General features: G+C 43.0%; 1 protein-coding gene across 1 annotated transcript; it reads right to left on the bottom strand.

The window, feature by feature from the left end:
- Positions 1-3776: 3776 nt before the first annotated feature.
- Positions 3777-20052, bottom strand: LAS1L (LAS1-like (S. cerevisiae); the record flags this gene model as incomplete). Its single annotated transcript, XM_010184257.1, has 12 exons — positions 3777-3959; positions 8445-8586; positions 10549-10928; positions 11472-11607; positions 12789-13004; positions 13882-13967; positions 15344-15453; positions 16298-16344; positions 17290-17487; positions 18435-18516; positions 19628-19697; positions 19873-20052. Coding segments are annotated over 12 exons (1738 nt in total), but the record flags the coding sequence as incomplete, so codon positions are not given.
- Positions 20053-20597: the final 545 nt, after the last annotated feature.

Genomic DNA, 20597 nt, shown 5'->3' with positions numbered 1-20597 from the left:
TTATCATCTCTGCTAACGGGGAAAAAACAATCTTGAGCCATTTAGAACAGTCGAGGAAAACCAGATTTAATCTTGACCAGTTTTTCCAAAACATTTCTTACTAAGCAGCATTTTATCGTTTTGATTTGCAATCAATTCTTGCATGGTATAAGCAGCTGAGAGCAATGCCTCAAATAACCAGAAATGACCTTTTGTTTGTTGATACAAATTGTATCTCTTTTTTCTTGATTGTATAAAAACTGTGTATAAAAACAATCTCTCGATTAACGTCAGTATTGCATTTTCACCACGACGTTTGTGACACCGTGTGTCACAGGGAAGTAGCCCATGAGTAATTATGGATCTTTTTTTATTTCAAATGGGCACTTGTAGTTTATAGACAAACAAGGACAACTTTTCAGAAGCAGTTTATTATGTGCACAGATCTGTGTGTACACCTCAGCACATTACATAGTTCTCCTGAGTCTATTTATTAAGCAGATACATTCTTGCACTAAACTTTATGTAAAAATGTTGCTGTTAACTCATCTGCATGTGTTTAAAATGTATCAATATAATTGCTATAGACCCTGCTTTCTTCTTAACAAATTAATTTATAAATTATTTAGGTATAAAATGAAGTTTATTGTGCACTCAACGTTTTCCATCCTGCATGGAATTAAATATTTGTATGTAGAAAAACGTTTGTTCCCTTTTTCTCCAATTATAAAGATAAGCTATTTTAGGAGAGGTTTAGTGGGTGTTTTCGATGTTTTCTAATGTGGAAAAGTGAGCAGAAGTTTCCGTACGAAGCGGTGGGTGGTTTACGGAGATACTCATTGCTGTAGGATTTGCCTGGTCGTTTTAATTTTCATTAACTTTTGTCTTACTGATAGAATAATTCCTGTTGAAACAAACGGGATCGCTGTGCCAACACAAACCCCGCACACCGTTTCCTCAAGGCACTTTGAAGGCAAATTGTCTTTTTCTAAGGAGCCGTTAGCATCTCGTGCACAGAGGAACAGAACGGGCACTGCGGCCTTGTGGAAATAATTTGCCAATTTAGTGCTTGTTTAGTCCTCCTCAGAGGTGACAAACCTTTTTGTACGTGACGCGGTCTTTCCTAATCCACTGCTTTAAGTGACAGCGCAGTCAGCCCCATCTGTTTCCAGCCATGTTTACAGTTCAGAACACTGACACCTTCATTTGTCTTCAGCGCATAAGCTTAGATTTCTTCTGACATGGAAGAGTTGATCTTACGAACACGTGGTCATAACTGTCTATATTGTAAATAGAAAACTTGCTATAAATGCTCTTTTTGAGAGCATGGTATTGAAATGTTTTTAAAACTGTAAGAGAACAGTTCTAGAAACTCTATTTTAATAAAATCCATGAAATTAAAATTCTAGATGAGGGGGGAAAGAAAGAGAGGGAAGGTAACATCCTGGCCTACTGCGATCTGCAAGAGTCCAGCAGCAGCGTTCAGGGCTTGGCTGGGTCAGAGCCTCCTCTGGGAGCTCTGATTTCCCGCTCTCTCATCTTTAGCTGTATTAATTTCACATAATAATTTGTCACTTGAAAGTGTATAACCTTAAATCATGAATCAGAAATCAAATGCTCTGTGGGATGTCAGTCTAAGTTATTTAATGTTTTTTGTAAGAATTACATGTCGGTAATAGATATTAAATTGTACATATCCATGATTTCACTACTGTTAGTCCTGGCTTTATTCATTTGTAGAATTAAACAATACTGTTTAATTGTTGTAAAATTTTATAAATCTCTTTGGGTTTTTTTGGTTGACCCAAATATAATGTAAGTCTTAATGACAAAACGAGTGAAAATGGGTGTTAAACCAGTACGTGGTATTCTTACATCTCTGTGGTAGGAAGTGTGCGCTGCTCTAGTTGCTGCTGCATGTGATCCATTTATTAGCATGAGTCTGTCCAGCTTCTGTAAAAACGCTTTAACTGTGAATTTAGGAACAGAAGGTATGGGTAGGGTTGCTTGGAACAAGCAGAAGGATCCTCACTAAAAAACCAATCAAAACCAGAACACCTATCTAGGTGAGTTTCTCCCTGTACACTTTTAATGCCAGTTTGCCTCATGAATTTGGGCATTTTGGAATTCTTAAAGTCACAACACGCAAAGAATCTGTCCAGATAATTCAGTTTAGAAATACTTGGTGACATGCACATACCCTAAACCACAACCAGGAACATTTCAAGGGACATATTTGGACTACAGTAATTTTTAAAACTCTACACTAAAGAGAAGGAACTCGCCTAATTTCTGTGAGGCTTTGCTCCACAGAGTTGAAATACTCCTTTATCTTGACTTGCCCAAAGTTTACCTGAAGCGTGAGCACTACAGGACTCAAAGCAGTCAGATCAGCTCGCTCTGTCACTGTTATTTCTGTGGTGAGCGTTCAGCTTTACTTCTCCTCTTCGGTGCCCACAGCCTGGCGGCGCGACAGAGCCCGTATTAACTCCATGGCTTCATTAGTGCAACTGGAAAAAGGCAAGAGCACCATCCCTGAGATCATTCTCATGCCAGTGTCAGGTTAGCCTTGGAAGAGCCATCACACGGTATCTCATCTTTTGGTCTGTGGTATTTAAATTCTGTAAATGTATTTAAAGACTTGAGAGAAGAACCTAAAAGAAACAGAGGCTATTACCTGTTCCCCACCCCTTGCTCCGTGTAAAAGGTTTGCACAATTTATTTAATAATATGAAACATGTTATACTTTCTATATATAAAAAATTGCTTATTTAATAAAACTGAGAGCCATTGGATCCTTTGTTTCTAGCTTTTTATTCTGTAACCCTCTTCAGGCAAGAGCCCCTTAAATGAACTTGCAATTCAGTCCTATCCCATGTCCTGCTAAGGTTGTATGTCCCTTTTTGTGTCTTCCTACAGAACATTAGCACCTCATGGCAGCAGTAGCTCTGAACAACTCAAAATACTTCATTTCACAGTGCTGCACTGATGTGTTCCTGTTCCTGTTTCATTTGTGAATGCTGCCAGTACCAGACTGACGCCAACAAAGGCTCTGTCTGACCCTCTGCAGGTACACTGACAGACACTGAGTTCAGTAAATACTCCCTTGAACTCCTGTTTCTGACAGGTAATTGCAGAAACCTCCAGGTTCCGAGAACCTGTAACACTTGTAAAGAAAAGTGAATTGAGGAAAACCTGGCTGGAAATCCTTTTGCTCAGTTTTCCAACAAGGTACTCGCATCCATTTCTGCAGTAACCTCAGCAAAGGCCACAGCATTGTTACCACCCTCAGCAAACCCATGAACAGAAACAACATCGAGCAGGAAACGTTTTAATTAAAAAGAGACAGTAATGGCCTCAAGAGCAGCACTTGAAAACAGTCTTCAAATGGATTTATGCACCACGGTGCATTCAGCCGTGCTGTAACCGGGCTTGACGGGAAATCCCAGACACATGAAAATTGCAGCACGATCTTATCCTGGCAAAACCATGCAAACTTATACAGGACAATATAGAAGTGTCACTGACAAAGGAAGGACACGATATCTACCAGAATACCCGAGTTTAAAAGGAAAAACAGGATCCAGAAAGGTTTGCCTTCAGTCAGCTGTATTTATTGACAGTAAAAAAATCAGGGAACATCGAGGGATTTTGAAGGACTCAAACTGCATTTGGCAAACATCAACTGGAGCTGAAAGTTCACGACAGTGGTTACCGCACATGGAACTTCAAATGTACGACCTTTATAAAAGATTTGCTTTACATGGCAAAAATCAGCGAATCTTTGCCAAGCAGACACCCTGGAGTGGCTATTTCCCCGTCACCATTACCAGTTCTTCCATGGCACTTATCCTGTGCAGTACTGGAAGCTGCAGAGCACTCCGCTGCCTTAGAAAAGCTGAAGGCCGCTTTTTATTTTATGGAAGTCGTTCTGAGTCCATAACAGTCCTCCCGGCACAGGAATGTTCAGTTCTGCAGAGCTGCCAGAGGAAGAGAAACAGCGCATGAGCACTGAGCAGACACAAGCTCACATCACCAAACTAATGTTGACAGCACTTTAAACGTGGTAACAAGTTTTATTTCAAAAACAAAACACCTTTTATGCAGCAAAGAGTCAACGTGAGAAGTCTGCCACGTTACAAATGTCACGATGCCCATGCTTTGTGCACGTGGGACGCAGCCATTCCCGGGGCTGGACAAAGAAGTCCCAGAAACGGGGACATTTGCAGAGACTTTAAAGGAAGTTGTTGTTTGGTGACACCCACAGCATGCAGAGTAACTTCTGATTTTACGTGGTGCCTCACTCAAACTGGCGTAAAATCCCTTTTCATTGCAGAAGTTACCCAGTTAGGGCTGAGGCCCAGGAGATCCCCCCAGAAATGACCCATTTCCCTACCTCACTATCGCAGCACGCAGAGGAACAAGGAAGATTTTATACAGTGGTGGTGGTGAACATATCTAAGCCTTTCCCTTCCCAAATATTTACTACATGAAGGAACTTAAATCACTGCCGTGTTGTGTGGGAGGTCAGGTAAGGTTTGCTTCATCGTTTTTATTCGTTTTGTGAGAATGGTGAAGGTGAAAGCTAAATTTTATCACTAAAACAAATCTTTAAAGGACCCGCTTGAAACCTGGTACCTGACACTGTGGAGGAGAACGAGGGAGGGAAAATCTGGTTTCCTGGGCATGTTTTTCACTTTCTCTATTTCCTATGCCCAAGGAGAGCTCATGCACTGCCAGTTACACACACACACAAATCACACAGAATCGCTTGGTTGGAAAAGTCCTCTGAGATCATCACGTCCACCTGTTCTTGTCTACCCCCTAAACCATATCCTTAAGTACCTCATCTACCCGCTCTTTAAACACATCCAGGAACATCAAAGATATTTAAAGACTTCTTCTTTTCCCCAGTCAATCACAGATCAAAAGATCTTCAATTTCAAAGCCAGTCAAGAAATGAAGCCTCAGGTGCTTTTGAGGCATCTTCTGGACAATGAGATCTTACAATTTACACGAGAATCATGTAAGAGCAATTATAAGCAGTGCCACTTACAGTATTTTAAATGAGGTCTCTTCAAAGACGACAGCAGCAAATTCTGGTAAAAGCAAGTTTCAAGGCAATTTACAAATCCCTAGAAACAATTAATTACATGTACAACTGCCTCAAGGGAGGTTGTAGAGAGGTGGGTGCTGGTCTCTTCTCCCAGGTGATGGGGGACAGAACAAGGGGAAACGGCACCAAGCTGTGCCAAGGGAGGTTCAGGTTAGAGATAAGGAGGAAGTTCTTTACTGAGAGGGTCGTCAGAAGCTGGAACAGGCTGCCCAGGGAGGTGGTGGAGTCACCATCCCTGGATGTGTTTAAAGAGCGGGTAGACGAGGTACTTAGGGATATGGTTTAGGGGGTAGACAGGAGCGGTTGGACGTGATGATCTCAGAGGGCTTTTCCAACCGAGCGATTCTGTGATTCTATGGCAGTTTCACCATTGCATACACGCTGAAATTGTGTCATATTAGAACACGTAGGAGAGGCATGCAGCAATCTGTGCAGAAGACAATTTACTTTAAAGACAATATGAAAAAACCCAGCCTACAGCGAGTAGAAATTGCTAAGTGTGGCCTTTGCTAGTTGAAGTTTCCAGGATACTGCTTTGCCAGCCCACTTCTGCTACACTTGCCTTTGCTGCTACCACGTCCCACCCAAGAAGTGGCCGAATTCAGCAAGATGGTTCCTTATGCACCTGCTTTGTAAATGGCTTTGGTTGTCTCTGCAGTCAGAGTTCAAGTACAAGTAGTTCTGCGCTGCACACAACAGACAACACGCTGTGTGCAGGTCTGCAGTGCAGCAATTAGCAGGGACTCATTCTGCTGCTGTAACTTCATCATGAAGCACCGCACTGCAGCAGAAATCAGCTGTAGAGCAGAACCTGGCATCATCATCAGGCGATTTTTAATTCCCGTTACTCCAGAAACCACTGCAAGAAATATGCTGGGATTACAGAGCACCTGAAGCCTGCAACACACCAGTCGGGAAGGGCACGTGCTACAGCTGGGTTCAAGTAGCAGCTTACAAACAAGGCAGAACAGTGAATCACAGCGTTCCACGTGCCCTTCACAACAGCCCCCGTAATGATGACTCCAGCTACCACGCAGAGAAAAATCCACTGAGCCCGTGATGATCAGATTAAGAAACCCTCACCCAACTCCTGTTGGAGCCTGTGGGACAGCTGCCAGATGGTACTGGTTGCTGTAGCCACTTACAATCCTGCTGCAGCTCCTAATTCTTACCACCTACCTACACATGAACTCAAACAGCTTTATGTTTCACGCCTCCGAGATCAAGTATTCTATCATTTGTGACTACAGTGAGAGTGCCAGGGCTCTGCAGACTACAAGTAGATACCCAAGTTCCAGGAACTGGCCTTATTCCCAACATGGAACATGTTGTGAGAAGCCTGATTCATGGCTGGCTGACACCAGAGGGCTCTTCTGCTGAATCAAAAGGGGTTTTTAGCATCTAGTATAGATTGACTCTTCTTTCTGGAATGATCAACTATCAGAAGAAAAATGGTTACCTGCTCTCTTCACAGTCAGAGGAAAACAATGCAGCGCTCAAAGCATAGGTCTTTGCCAGTGATGAACATCATTCAAGAGAACTGAAACACATAACTCATTTAACTTCTCTATAAAAAGAGGGGCAGGTTTGGTCCTGCCTGCCATAGAAGTGCTGGATCCAAGGACTTTGTTAAAGTATTTGGAACCTCAGAAAGAGGTGCAGTAGAAAAGCACTGTTTCTTTTTGATTACCTAGCCAGCTCTAAGATGCCAGTTTTACATTTAGATTGGATGAATCAAGCAGAAACAATTCCCTCTCAGCAGGCCAGAAGAGCAGACTGGTCCTGGGGAGGATGACCAAAAGGATGGAGAAAAATGGAAACCTTGCTCTTTGGAAGGCTTGGAAATGGAAACTAAGCTGCAAACAACTCTATAAATACATGGAAATATGAATATGTGCAAGAGCTTTTCCCAATGCAACACCCTAGGCTGCATGGCTGTCACTGCTATTCACATTTTTTGGAAGCTACCAGATTGGGCCTATCAACTACAGAGAAAGAATCACTGATTAGAAAATTATCCTGAAAGTGTTTCAGAAAATAACTGCCATTCGTTTACATTCTGAAGTGTTCCTTGGATGAAAACACACGTAAGCCCATCTGCTGCTGTGTATGTGATGGAACTGATTTGACAGCTTACAGCATTCAAGTTCCTTTGGCTTCAAAGGGTGAAATAATGACCCTATTAAAACACCTTCAGTGGGATGGTTTAACTGGATAAGCTTCATTTAGTAGCAGAGATGATCTAACCAAAGCTTTATAGAACTATTTCTACGGCAACCTGTGTTTCTTTCCTGAGGTCAGATCTGCAGCTTCAATTCCCAGCTGAGGCTCTGAAAAGGTCACTGTCACCAAGAATCAGAGCTCAGTTAATAGAAACTGAGTGCTCTGAGTTTTCAAGCCTGCTGAGGCTGTGCTAATGACTTCCAAACTTAAAACTGCAGTAACTTGTAATCCTTGCAATGGTGTCTTTTAGAAAGAGCAGGAGGAGTGAAGATGGTAAGATTATAAACTGGCTTCCTCAAAGGACACCACAGAAATCACGTCTGATTGCCAATGATGCCACTGCATTTAACTTTCAGATAGTGCAAAGGACCCAACGAGTACAAAAAAAAGTGCATTCCCAGACGAGAATGAGAACAGCAGTGACTACAAACAGCGGCTCTCAGACTCAATGACAGGAAAAGAGGCAGGAGGCAAATGCAGAGGTAAGTGTTGAGGACATTCTTGCAGCTTCAAAGGCTGCTAGGGCTTCATGGAGTAACTTCCTTCTCATCTTCAGGCTTTCCCTCTAATGCACCTCAAAACTCTTTAACAAACCACTGTGCATTTTAGAATGACTCCTTTCTAGACATGATTAAGCTACTCTGGGAAAACCGACACTAGGGGAGGCTGAATGACTTCCGAGGCTTCTAGTCCTGAACACTTCAATAGCAAAGCCACAGTTCTTCCCACTGAAGTTCCTCATCCCAGTGTATCCCCAGGCAGATTCCACACCAGCTCCCAGTAGCTTGTTTTAAAAAGTTCTGCACTTCCAGACCAGTAACTCCAAGGGCTCAGCAGGCTGGATCTTGCTAACACCATCTAATACTGAAAGCTGTCAGCACAGTGGGAAGAGCACTGTTATGCTATTACACCAGCACCGCAAAGGTCCTCCCAGCCACACACAGTACTTGGAAAATCCATGAGAAGCACAAGTTAGTAGATTGTAGGCATAGTAATAGGTGTTTGAGTCAAACAGAAGTAAAAAGGAAAACTCATCCTTAGATTTTCACATCATACAGTACAAGGCACAGAGGGACAAATGCATTTCACGGTTCAGGGGCGAAGCGCTGCCCACACCGTTACTCACGTTGTACTGGGAGACATCCAGTCATCTCTCGCTGGCTGATCGAGCAGGGACATCATGGAATAATTATCCAACATGAGACCATCAGGGTCATCTGTCTGACCTGGGAGTTTCCCAAGAGGAAAGTCCTTCCATCGTACTTCGTCTGGGGAAAACAGCACACACACAAGACGTCTGAGCTACCCACATTTCCAAAAAACATCCCCCAAGACCACAAATACTGTCACACGCAACTCAGCCATGCAGAAAAATGAACAATCTCAGGTACTCAGCAAAAATAAGTTTGAAATCTCTCTAGAATAACCCTCTCTTCCAAAGAAAGCCACTGCAGCGAAACAACAGGGACCTGGAGTCATGGATCATCACACAGCCTATGCAGTGCAGCTCATCCAAACCACTGTGAGACAATGGCCATTAAAAGAACCCCATGGTATTCCAGAGCACCCCTTCAGATTTACCTTCCTCTTTTAAGCGTACTTTTGTTTGAAACATACACATTGACTTACATGCTCTAATTTAAAAAAAATTACTCCGCATACTTCTGTAAATTGCAAGCGCTGTTTGTACACATGTGAAAACACAAAACAGCACCTTTGCATCCAGTAGCTCATTTCTCCTTTGAGACCAAGTATCAGCTTCTTAATGACTTGCTGAGATCAGCAGCTGCACAGCAACAGTGCAAGAGAGACTGAAGAACTGAAGCCACAGAAGTTGAAGGATGTAAGGCTGGGGAAGCCCAATTAATCAGTAAAGCAATTCTGGACTGACAGGGGAGCTGGGATGAGATGGCAAAGAAAAAAAAGGTATATAGATGTCTTGGAAATTCTGCTATTTATTTTACAAGTGCCTATTGCTGTTTCCTTTCCATGACTTCACATTTGTTAAATCTGGCTCCCAATGCAGGCCAGGAACTGCACAATGGGAAAGCATCCATCACGACTGATAGCATCGGTTGAGTCCATTCCTTTATACTGTGGTGCCAAAATTTCAAAGGCAGTTCCTAAGAGAGAAATTTCTATTTAAATGTCATTCTTATTTCACATCTAACTAAATGAAAGATAGGAATTACGGTGTCATTGTTTGGACAGTAAGAGTTCCTAAGCCTGTGCTCTTTCTTGATACCAGATCTCTTATTTCTGGAATGCTTACTAGCAGCTCAGTGCAGACCAGCAAACAGAAGCCAAGGCACTGCGCTCCCAAGAACCAGCAATAATTACACAGACTATTTGAGACCCCTGATCATCACATATAACCTGGCCATTTCTTTCTCTTTGCCTGAAACTGATTTGAGTGCCTGATACCTGCTCAAAACCCCAAGCATTGCCCTAAAGAACCAGCAGATTTATTTGTTTTTCATTTTCTGCTGTTCTTGGGCATTTAATAGAACAAAAAAAAAATCTCGACATAGGATAGTGCTTTCTAAGTGCTGTAATTTTTTAATTAAAAAAGGGGCAGAAATAGCATTTGGTAACACCCAACGCAGCTGTAAGGTAAATTATCATTAGATATATTGAACAGGCTAAGCCCTCTCTTTGAGGACCAACCTTGTAAACAGCTGCTATACCACATGTTGTCATAGGTCTGTACAGGCCTGTTGGCTATAGTTCCAAATTGTTTAAGGATGGCAATCTTCCTGAAGCATGGAGCTTACAAGCACACGACCGATGCTTTCCAGCACCACCAAACTGTGCTTTCAAATACCCCCAAGTCTGACAAACAGGAATCCAAGAAACATCCACGTTTTCTTTGCCATTCACAGCCTGCATACATGCTGCCCCATCAACTGGATACACGGAAATTTTAAAATTGGAAAAACTGGAAAAATTTTAAATTTTGGAAAAGCCTGATTCAAAAAAAATAAATAAATGTGATGAGGCAGTACCACCACGCTTCTGGAAAAACCACTCGCAGTACTTGAGGAGTTTAAGAGATGACTCCTGCACATAAACAGAAGATTGGAAAGAAAAGAGCTTTCAGTGGTTTGGCATTTAGATGATTTTGAAGCATCCTTCAATTCTGGCCAGGCCCTGAGGGCTGAGATGCCTCTGCATTTCAATTAACACTTGCCAGTGATGAAGACTATCCAAATACTGAAGTCCTTTTTTACCTGCAGAGATCTGCCAGGCGGACCCTTGCAGTGCTGCCCTTTTCTCAGCGAGAGCCACCATGTTACCAGAATGAGCAAGTCCTTCCAAAGCATTTGTTTCAGTTACCATATCTTCTTCCTCTTCCTCCACCTCCTCTACACTGTCGTCTCTCTCCAGCACATCATCTTGTTTCTCTACAATCTGCCCTTGATTTTTAACCTGATTTTCTTGCCTGGCCCTCCACTGCAAGCTCTCTATAGTGTAAACTGGCTGTTCACTGCAGTTTGAAGAGAGGCCTGGGCTGGACAAAGGGCCACCTCCTTCTGTGTAAACAGAAGCCAGATAGAGAAGGTTCTTCCGCGAAGAACGTGGCAAGCGAGGTCTCATGATTGTGAGGATCCTAAAAAACAAAAGGGCAATGTAAAAGTCTTAAAAGCAAAGAAGATTCCAGATGAAGGTTTATCAAGCTGAGCAGCCTTCTAAGTCCGAGTTTCCTCCTCTCTCATGTATCTCCTTTAACAGGCAAATCTGATTATTACCTGGTGGGTCAATGCTGGAATACTCCCTCTTTGTGGTTAAAATTAAGGACTTGGGATACTTCCTGTGGAAAAGTTACCACCTGTGCTAAACTCCCATCACCTGTATAAGCAGTCACATATCTGCTACCAAGTCACTTTTCTTCTATATCCCTTCTTTAATACCTCTCCAGATAACCTTCACTCTCATTCTGAAGGTGAAATCCTTTTAAATTCTCCTCCTCCTCTTTGCAGAATCAATGGGGAGATGAGCAGCAACAAGCTGGGCTTTATATGCACCTGCCACAATTTCTACTAGATGCACTGGAAGGGAATGCAGCTCTAACTCAGCATGCCACAGGAGTGGGCCTAAGCTGTTAGAAAGCACTGTTTGCTGTCCCTTATCTAGGTCCCAGGATCAAACTTACAGCTGGAGAAGGTGAGGGGTTGCCCAGCAGGGAGCTTCCAAGCAGATATCAGTCAGCTTCATCCACTGCAAAGGAACTTTATGGAGGAACAGCTCCTTCACGGACACCTGCTTGTTACAGTGTTGTCTTTTCTTCCCTTCAAAGCAGATAGTGAAAACAAGGTGTTTAAAACACATTAAAAATATGTCCTTTGTCCCTTTGCACTTCTACTAAAACACCAATCCTCAAGTAAGCTGCCATTGCAATGCAAGTCCAAGACCAGATGCACTGACCGAATACATCACGGTTGTTACAAGGGACTTGCCAATGCGTTCACAGCAAGGTTCGCTCCACATGACGCAACCACAGCAAGGTGCAGACTTTCCCAAGCTGACTCTGTGCGTGCCACCCCAGTTAGGAAAGCCACAGGATGTGTTTGTACAGAACTGTCCCAAATAAATGCAGTGTGCTGCTTCTGGGACCCGAGATCATTCCAGATAGCACTGCAATGAGCGGGCTTAACAGCTGGGAACTACTGCCATTCAGGGATTTTGGGAGATAACAGATATGCTCAGCACTGACCGAAAGCATCAAACATGAGCCTGTGACTGCCACAGATACTGGCAAAATCTTGGTGCAAGCTGAGCCAGACCGGGAGAGGACAGAAGAGGTGGCAAATTTAACCAGCTGGAAACCTCCTCAGGGATGCACTACATCACAGTATTCCTGGGACACACTTTGAATAATTAAAGCTCTTCTGGGCCCCAGTCTCTGGACGAAAACATACAGTTTACCCATTTAAACAGTTCTGAGGAGTTAGGAACAGAAACAAAACCACTACTTATTACTTTTGTGTAAGTTTAGAAGGCATGAAAATTCTGTGATAGGATTAAAAAAGGACAGGAAGACTGTGCATGTATCTTTTAAAGGCAGATTCCTATTAAGTGAGGAGAGAACTGGCAACAGGGAACTCATAAAAGGTTGCCTATAACGCTTTATTAGTTATCTGCTACTGTTACCTCCTACAAGTACTAATATCTGGAAAAAAACAGCACTTAAAGGACTGATCTTTCATGGGAGAGATGGACTTTTCCTGTCCTGAGGAAGCTGCAGCAAAGTTGCCAATAGCAATTTCAATTTTTTGCTAAGAAACGCAGGACATACATAAGCTGCAGGCTGAAAAGCCTAAGAAATGCAACAATAAAAGCTCTACGTTCACATGACAAAATGTAATATTTAGGTTACCCCACTTTCCATCCAGAAGTGACACCGCTCTCCCAGTTTTCGCCATAGGACAGAAGGGACATTTTGACACGCAGAACTTCCAGACGTACTTACCAGCGTTTACTTTGGCAATGCCAGTCAGCATCTCGGAAATCCAGTTGATCAAGAACTGAGACCGGAGCTCTGAAGAGTCAGAACATTCCTTCAGCTCCGTAAACATTTTCTCCAGTAGGATCTGCGTAAAACTTCGGGAGAGGAGGCCTGACAGCAAAGGCTGCCAAAAGCAGTAAAACGTCTGAGGAATTCTGAACTGCCATAACTCTTTGTTTGCTGCAATGAGAATCAAAAAGAAATTCATTACCTCACCTCAAAAACAAATTAATTACCTCACCAAACCTGAAAGTATTATTTTCTTATGCTTAGAGAAGTAAAATAAGCAGCAAATTGGTCATTAACACAACAACTCAATGAAAGCAAAAAAAAAATACAATGCCCGATCTAATCACATGGTAAATCACAGGAAAACCTACCTGTTTGGCTAATCCCTTTCCTTTCAGCTTATTTCACACATAATGAAGAGCTAATCTATCCAAAAATACATTGCAAAGAGAAGGCACATTGAGCAAAGCAACAGAGCGTCAAAACGCTCATGAATTCTTACTACTGTAATACAGTCACAGAGATTTGAAGCTCTTTCTTGTACAGTTCTTTGGCTGGTGTTTCCAAGAGGTCCCAGGGAAGCAGATGAATTATTAATTTTCATAGCCTCTAGGTACCTTCTTCTCTTGCAGAAAATCCATGCAACTCCACATGTATGGGCAACAGTATGGAACTAAGATGCAATGGGTGAATGAGGCTCAAAAAACCCATTTAGATTTGCTTCAAATCTTCACTGTAGAAAAGAAACAAGTGGGAGCTCATGACATCAGTAACTGCTGCAGACAAGGGCAGAGCTACAAGCTTCAAAAGATGTTTTGGGCAAGCAGCATTCAGTGCTGAGGAGCTGTCCTTCCACGGTCAGAGGTTTATGTAAAAGCAACAGCTAAAAGCATGGCCATAAAGAAGTCTGGAGAAAAGGCCAAAAGATGTTTAAGGACCCAGATATATGAAAAACATGTAGAGAGATTTCAATATAATGAGAAAAAAACAGACTTGGACGTAACACTAACTATGCATTTTTTACTTATGGGGTACGCAAAACACTAACCTTCGTACTTGATATTTAACATCTTCAGACAATCCATCTTTGGGATGAGAAAGCCATCACTGAGAAGAACTTCAGCCACTGTCTCCCTAGAGCATCAGAGAGTCTTATTAATGCCACTTACTCCTTTACATAGCAAAACACCACTTACACCAGTTCTGACACAAGTTTGAATGCCAAACTGCTGGACTTAGGAGGAGATGTAGTGAGTTGTAAGGCACAAAAACTATATGCCAGTTTTGGGCTGGATATATCCCACTGGACTTGGAGGGAATGTGCAGTTGTGCACGCTGGAACAGAACCAGAACCTAGAAGAAAACATTTCTGCTCGAGTTGCAGAGGCAAATATCTTGGTATTTCAAAAGCACAGGAACATTTATCATACTGAAATGCCTATGGTTTGCAGTAGCATCTAAGTCTTCCACCAGCAGGCCAGCTAAGATTAGACCTGCAACCCACAGAGCTAGGTTAAATTCCACGAAGAAAGCTCTCAGAGTGCGGAAGCAACACACACAAACACTAGACCACTTGGTCATAAGTAGATGATGTGAAGGGAGATCAGAAAATAAGTGGTAGGATGCAATTTGTTTCTAAAAACAAAATCCAGCTTCAATCCTCTTCTCTGGAAACTGTTCCACCATAATTACCATTATTCCTACACGCAATGACTTCTTCACCAACCACTAAGGACATCGCCATGCAGATGGCAGCCTCAGTGAGAACCATTTAAGCAGAAGAACTGACTAAGAAAGGTCCACTGGGTCAGTCCTCTGAAGCAGACAGCAGAGGATCCTTTGCTCATGTTGCTACAGATCTAAAGGAATCTTCTGTCCCCTGCACAATTCAAATTACAGGGTGTGTCGATAGGGGAAATGAAAGGCTTCACTCAGAATCACAGAGGTGTTCTATATTAAAAAAGCACTTTCAGAGGTCACTTGACATAGCCAAGGGAACTCATAAACTCTATTACTGCTTATCTACTAGTCCATAAGTCAAGCTTCCAAACCTAATGAAGGCATAACCTTGTCAATGCATTCTGCACCGGCCTTCCTCCCTTCCTCCTTACAATGGTCTTCAAAAACAAATTCTAGGAACCTCTGTGTTCACTTACATAAACACATGCACGCAAATCTACATTTAAAGCTTGTGAAGTTTGTTTTTTAAATTAAAAAGTGACTTCCACACTCATTGCTCCTTTGGTAGTATAACACCATTCATCTTCTCAAGCCGATGCCATGGTGGAGAACAGACAGGTAGCAAGGGTTACAGAAGGCAGAGGAAGATAAATCTGCACATAAGAGAAATCCCATGCCATATCACTGTATTTATGTCGCTATATAAAGACCAATGGAAACCAGAGTGCGATGGGATCTCATTTTCAATAGTTAACATGCCATTATTAATGAACAGAAGTAGAAGGTACACGTATGAATCTTTTCACCTCGGTTCCTTATCAGGGCTGTACCTGTTCTCCTGCATCAGGTCTTTGATCTGAGCCAAAATCCAGTCCACTTCTGAAGAGGAATTGGACCACAGTTCTCGAGACTTCGAAACAGACTGCACAGTCTGCATAACCTGAGGGAAGGAAAAAATCCAAGCATTAACAGAAGATATGCTCCCATGGCGAACAGAAAGGCATTGCTATGAAGAGAAGATGCACATGTCACACGTACTTCATCAAGAGCACTTCAAAAAATTCCCCTCCCTAGTGCTGTATTAAAAATTAATAATTAAAAATTAATGTAAGCCATGTCATACTTGGAAAAGGCCTGGACTACCAGGTTGTACCAAGAAAGGAAGAGAGAATATTGGAGGTTAGTACTCCTCTGAAAGTTAGTGATTTCTTGATTTGATATTTACCTTATCTGAGTCTGCCCAGCAAGGCAAGGCATGCCTCCTAATGCTCACAACTGCCCAAGTGGCAATTCTAGATATCACCACCTTCTACAAAATACTGGCATGAAGCACGTTACATCACCAACAAGTATTCAGCAGATTCTTTTTGTAAGACAGTAACTACCGAGAGAAAAGAAATTCTTTTTCCTGCCATGTAGGAACGTAATGTAAAATGAGACTGGAAAACCAAGGAGTCATTTTCAGGACTGTGATTAGCTCTCTCAAACTATATATGCAAGGCTACCACGACGTGCAAAGGATACTTCAGATGACAAATCAAGTATAAAGATGTGACTAAAGAACCTCTAGTCTATCCACACGAACAATCAGACAACACAGTACACAGCCCCATGACAGAGCTTATTTTGGGCTAGTTTATACCTTGCAGATACCTTTGAAGTGTCATAAGTAGTTAACAAAATAGCCAGAGAAGTAACTGGATCAGAGACTGTCCAGTTACACTCTTATAAAGGTGACTTTAGAAAATGAGAACTGAAAGTGCTGATGATCAGACTGCACTTACCCGAAACTGCTCATTCTTGTAGGATATCAGCACATCTCTGACTTTTTCTAGAAATAAACATAGATATGTAAGTTTAAACAGGGAATGTAAGTTTAAATGGGGAATGGATCAACTACATGAGGGAATTTTGTATCTGGGCAAAACTGCTCAGTTCTGCTGAAAACACAAGTCAAGGAAGACATCAGTCAAATGAAGTCATAAATTCTGATTCAGACAACACTCTGAAGACTCCTACAGCTGCCAGACTTTTCCAGCAACATAAATTTTATCAAGTGGGGTTGAACCAGAAGTTTAGCATTTTATCGGTGACAGTGGCTAAAGATGGGCAAGTTGGATAAATCCAGACAGCTGCAAAAAAATCCCTAAATCAATCAGTTTAGGAAGAAATTGTTCCCATAGGCAGTTCACGTTCTGATGTGTATTTGTATTCCTTATACTTGCATTTTAAACCTACTGCAACAGAACTGTGGCTGTTCACAAACCAAGCATTTCCTTATTGGACTTAATTAAACTTTAATTTACCATCTACAGGAAATGCCCTTCCTCTATTTGTAGAACAATCTCACTGTGTCTGAGATAGCAGGAACCTGCTCTTCCTCAAGTTATGAATCTACAGAGTTTTCAGGGCTACAAAAGGACCATAGCCTTCTTTTATCAGTAGTGGCTTTCATACCAGAACTGTGGTTTTCAGGACACTATAACTAAATTTTTACAATGCTTGGCCCTAAACCATCCCAGTATAACTGTTGCTACTGCTTAGGATACTGCATGTTCAATAAAAGATGACAAATTTATGCTACAAATTCAGTAAGCCAATACCAAAAAAGTCAGTCACCCCAAGAATCCAACAGAGCCCAAGAGGAATCCCCAAACCTGGGCTGAAGGTATATCTTCATGCATTGTCAGGGCTAGAAGATGGCACTTTTAAACTGCCTTCTCTATCATGGGACATAGTTAATCCTTGTATCTGCTCTTGTCCTAGGATCACCTACCATGGAATTCCTTGTGTTTCTGACAGGCCTCGTGCTGTGGGGTTCGAATCTCCCATGCATCGCTGTCCAACTCCGCATCTGCTTCCACTCCTTCCTGCTCCTCTTCCTCGTCCTCATCTTCACTTTGTTCACACAAATTATTGCCCAGCTGGCGGCTCCAATACGTCTTTCGTAGCCAGTCCAGCACAACATCACAACCTAAGGGAGAACAGAAAACGTCTTCTTCTTAATGAGGTTTTCTTTGTTATTAAAAAATAAATATAGATGCCACACTGCTAACTTGCATTGTGAAAAGAAATGCTGTAAACAAGTTATGAACCCTAAAACCACTACAGCTCCATTAATGAAAAGGGGAACAAGTTTAAAAAAGAAAAAAAGACAACGAAACCCCTCCACAGGCCAGTATCACAGGCCTGGTAACGCCCATCCGCTGTCTTTTTGGCAACAAAAAAGACTGGACGCTGCTATAGTGCTGCACCTTGCTCAAGCAGGCCAAATTTAAGCAGAAACTAAGCCCCAGCAGTGGTGTTCTGAGGAGAAAATGAGCCAATTCTTTAGTATATTTTTTTGTGCAGACTACAGTAAACATATGTTAGATAGAATGGGAAAAAGCCTCTACCTTTTCTCCCATCATTATTTCACTGCCCAACTCAATCTAAGGACCCTGCTGAAGGCTATATAACTGGCTCCTCAGCTCTTAACCCCAAATTCCCAGGAATCACTTCAAACACCATGAGCTGGTCATTCACTCAGGCTTGTAGTCCCTACCGCATTTCTCCCTAAATGGGATTTTTTAAGTCTTAGGTACCATCAGGAAAAGCTTTTACCTCTTTACCTGTGATGAACTTCCTGTACTGTAAAGAAGCGAGGGCCAAACGATTGTTTCCAGTATTTTCTTCAGGGGAAGGAGAAAGTCTCTGAGCACCCGCCCTGTGACGCACCACAGCCTGAAGCCACCAGACAGTTCAGCTACGCCCACAGGGCAGCAGCAAACCCTCTCAGTGCCTCACAGCACAACTCTCCCTGCCAGGATGAGTCCACTGCCTGGCCCCAAAACGGAAGGAGGGGTGCTCCTCCTGATACCCATGGCACTGGCATTGCCGCCCTGAGCACACCTCAGTCTGGGCCCTCCCCGTGCCACTCACCCTTGCGGCACAGAGCCAGGCGCGGCAGTTTCCCATGGGTCAGCTCGTGACGGAGATCCACAACCCAGATGGGGATATCCACCTGGAAGAACAGCCACCAGCGTTACCCCAGTTCCTGCTGCATCACGCCATGACTCCGTGCAGCCCTGCACGGCTGCAGAGAACCTCTGCCCACGTGGGAACGGCCTCATCTGGGCCGCTCCTGCACCACAGTTCCCCAGCATCCCACTTCAAGGGTGGGCTGAGATCCCCTCCTTTCTGACCCCACTCCTCCTGTGGCTTAGGATCCATCCAAACTTGGGATTTTACAGTTCAAGTTCTTCAAGATACTTGCAACAACAGGTGTCTCTTTAGACACAGGTGCTACGTAAAATTTAATGTGATACTGAGCAGCAGTTAAATGATATTTAAACTGATGAAACATTCTCAATGACAGCTTATATACCAAAGATACAAATCATACCATATATAATACTCAAATTACACACAGTCTAAGTTGCACGCAATTTTTTTGCAACTCTCCTAAGGACAGCTCACTTTATGCAAAACCTCCATTTTTAAGTTTGACCAGTTTTAAAAGGACAGAAGCAGCACCTTCCTTAAAAACGAAGAAGAAAAAAAAAAAGAAATCAATTCATCAGTCTCACACAGGAGCCCCAGACAAGGCAGCCTACATAGGAGACTCCCAAAAACTGTCACTTCTTCACTTTCAAAACTTGCTGTTCAGACCCACATACGACGTTCAGTGCAGCTGGCAATAAAAGGACTCAATATTACAACTACACCTTAAACCTTCCCTCCTCCACAAATAAGTGGACAAGTGCTCCTCAAGTGAGAGACACAAGATGAAAATGCCTGCAAATACAATTGTTTTCTTATGCATAAACTTGCTTGTCAACAACTAGAAGTTATAAACCATGTATTTAGCTCTTTTCCATATCTCAGTAGCTAGGAAACAAAAATCTGTGGTGTAGATGTCAAGTGGGACTTTGTTATTCCTAATCTGCCTTTAAAGTACATTTTAGATCTAGTTACATCAAGCCTCTTCAAAACTTCGCAGTTGGAAAGGACTGGCATCTATATCCATTATTTTGGTTACAAATTAATTACTCCCTCCACCCAGTGTTGCACAGATAATGCATATGCTTTCTGTACACACACAAGTTATTGGGCAACTCTCATTTGATATTTACCTCTTTGGCTAATTGTCTCAGAGGAACGTTGATCATTTTCTGTTTCCTTTCTGTGATCAAGTTGACAAACCTGCATGCAGATTGCAGAAAAGATAAATGATTATCAAGTGCTGCAGAGAAACCTGGAAACCCAGAGACAAATCCCCCACGTGCTGTATAATGCTGTGGCCCCAGAGATGCAAAATAACAGCTGAATAACACCATCTGCCTGGGTCTGTCACAACACAAGACCTCCAGCACCCTACCTTACAAGAGCCAGCCCGTAGGAGAGGATGAGCTCATGCGACTTCAGTCTGCCAGATGAGTCCAGCACCTTGCACTGAATGAGTTCGGCAGTGCAGTCCACTGCGAGAGGCATTTTGGGACCATACCTAGAAATAAAGGAAAACAAGTGAGCAGTCTCACAACTCCCTCTCACACTCCCGCTGCAAAAAAAGGTAGCTTTCCACCTACTTTTTGTGCTCTGTGGTACAGAACAGCCTAAGAAATTGTACACAAAAAGACAGCATCAAAGGCTCTTTCCAGAAGGCTTTTGTTTGGAAGAGTGATTGCATGGCTACACCAAAGTGTACGTTAAATAAGCACTTATATGCTAAGCACAAACACAATGCAAGATGCCATACCTCGACTGGTCTGGTGCATAGCAGCAGCAGGGGCAACACAAACAGAATTAAGTGGATTTGGGGGGCTCAGGTATGCTCCGTGCAGCACTATGGCCTAGGACACCCTATGCTCCCGCCTGCCCCGGTGCCAATCTACTTCTGGCATGAGCTACGCACCCGAAGCCCACTGCACGACGGAGCCGCCTTCCAGGCACCACCGGACGCCCTACGGGCCCAGGACAGCGATCGTCGGGAGCAGCCTGGGACTGAGGGCCGGCAGGGCCACTTCAGGACCGGAGAAGGCAGCCTGGAAGGCAGCGCAGGCCCCGCAGGGCCGCGGCGCGCTCCCTGCCCGCGGTGCGCGGCCC

Source organism: Mesitornis unicolor, unplaced genomic scaffold, assembly GCF_000695765.1.
Source record: "Mesitornis unicolor isolate BGI_N332 unplaced genomic scaffold, ASM69576v1 scaffold22175, whole genome shotgun sequence".
NCBI lineage: Eukaryota > Metazoa > Chordata > Aves > Mesitornithiformes > Mesitornithidae > Mesitornis > Mesitornis unicolor.
Note: the sequence above shows the minus strand (reverse complement) of the source record. Positions and strands in the feature narration are given on the sequence as shown.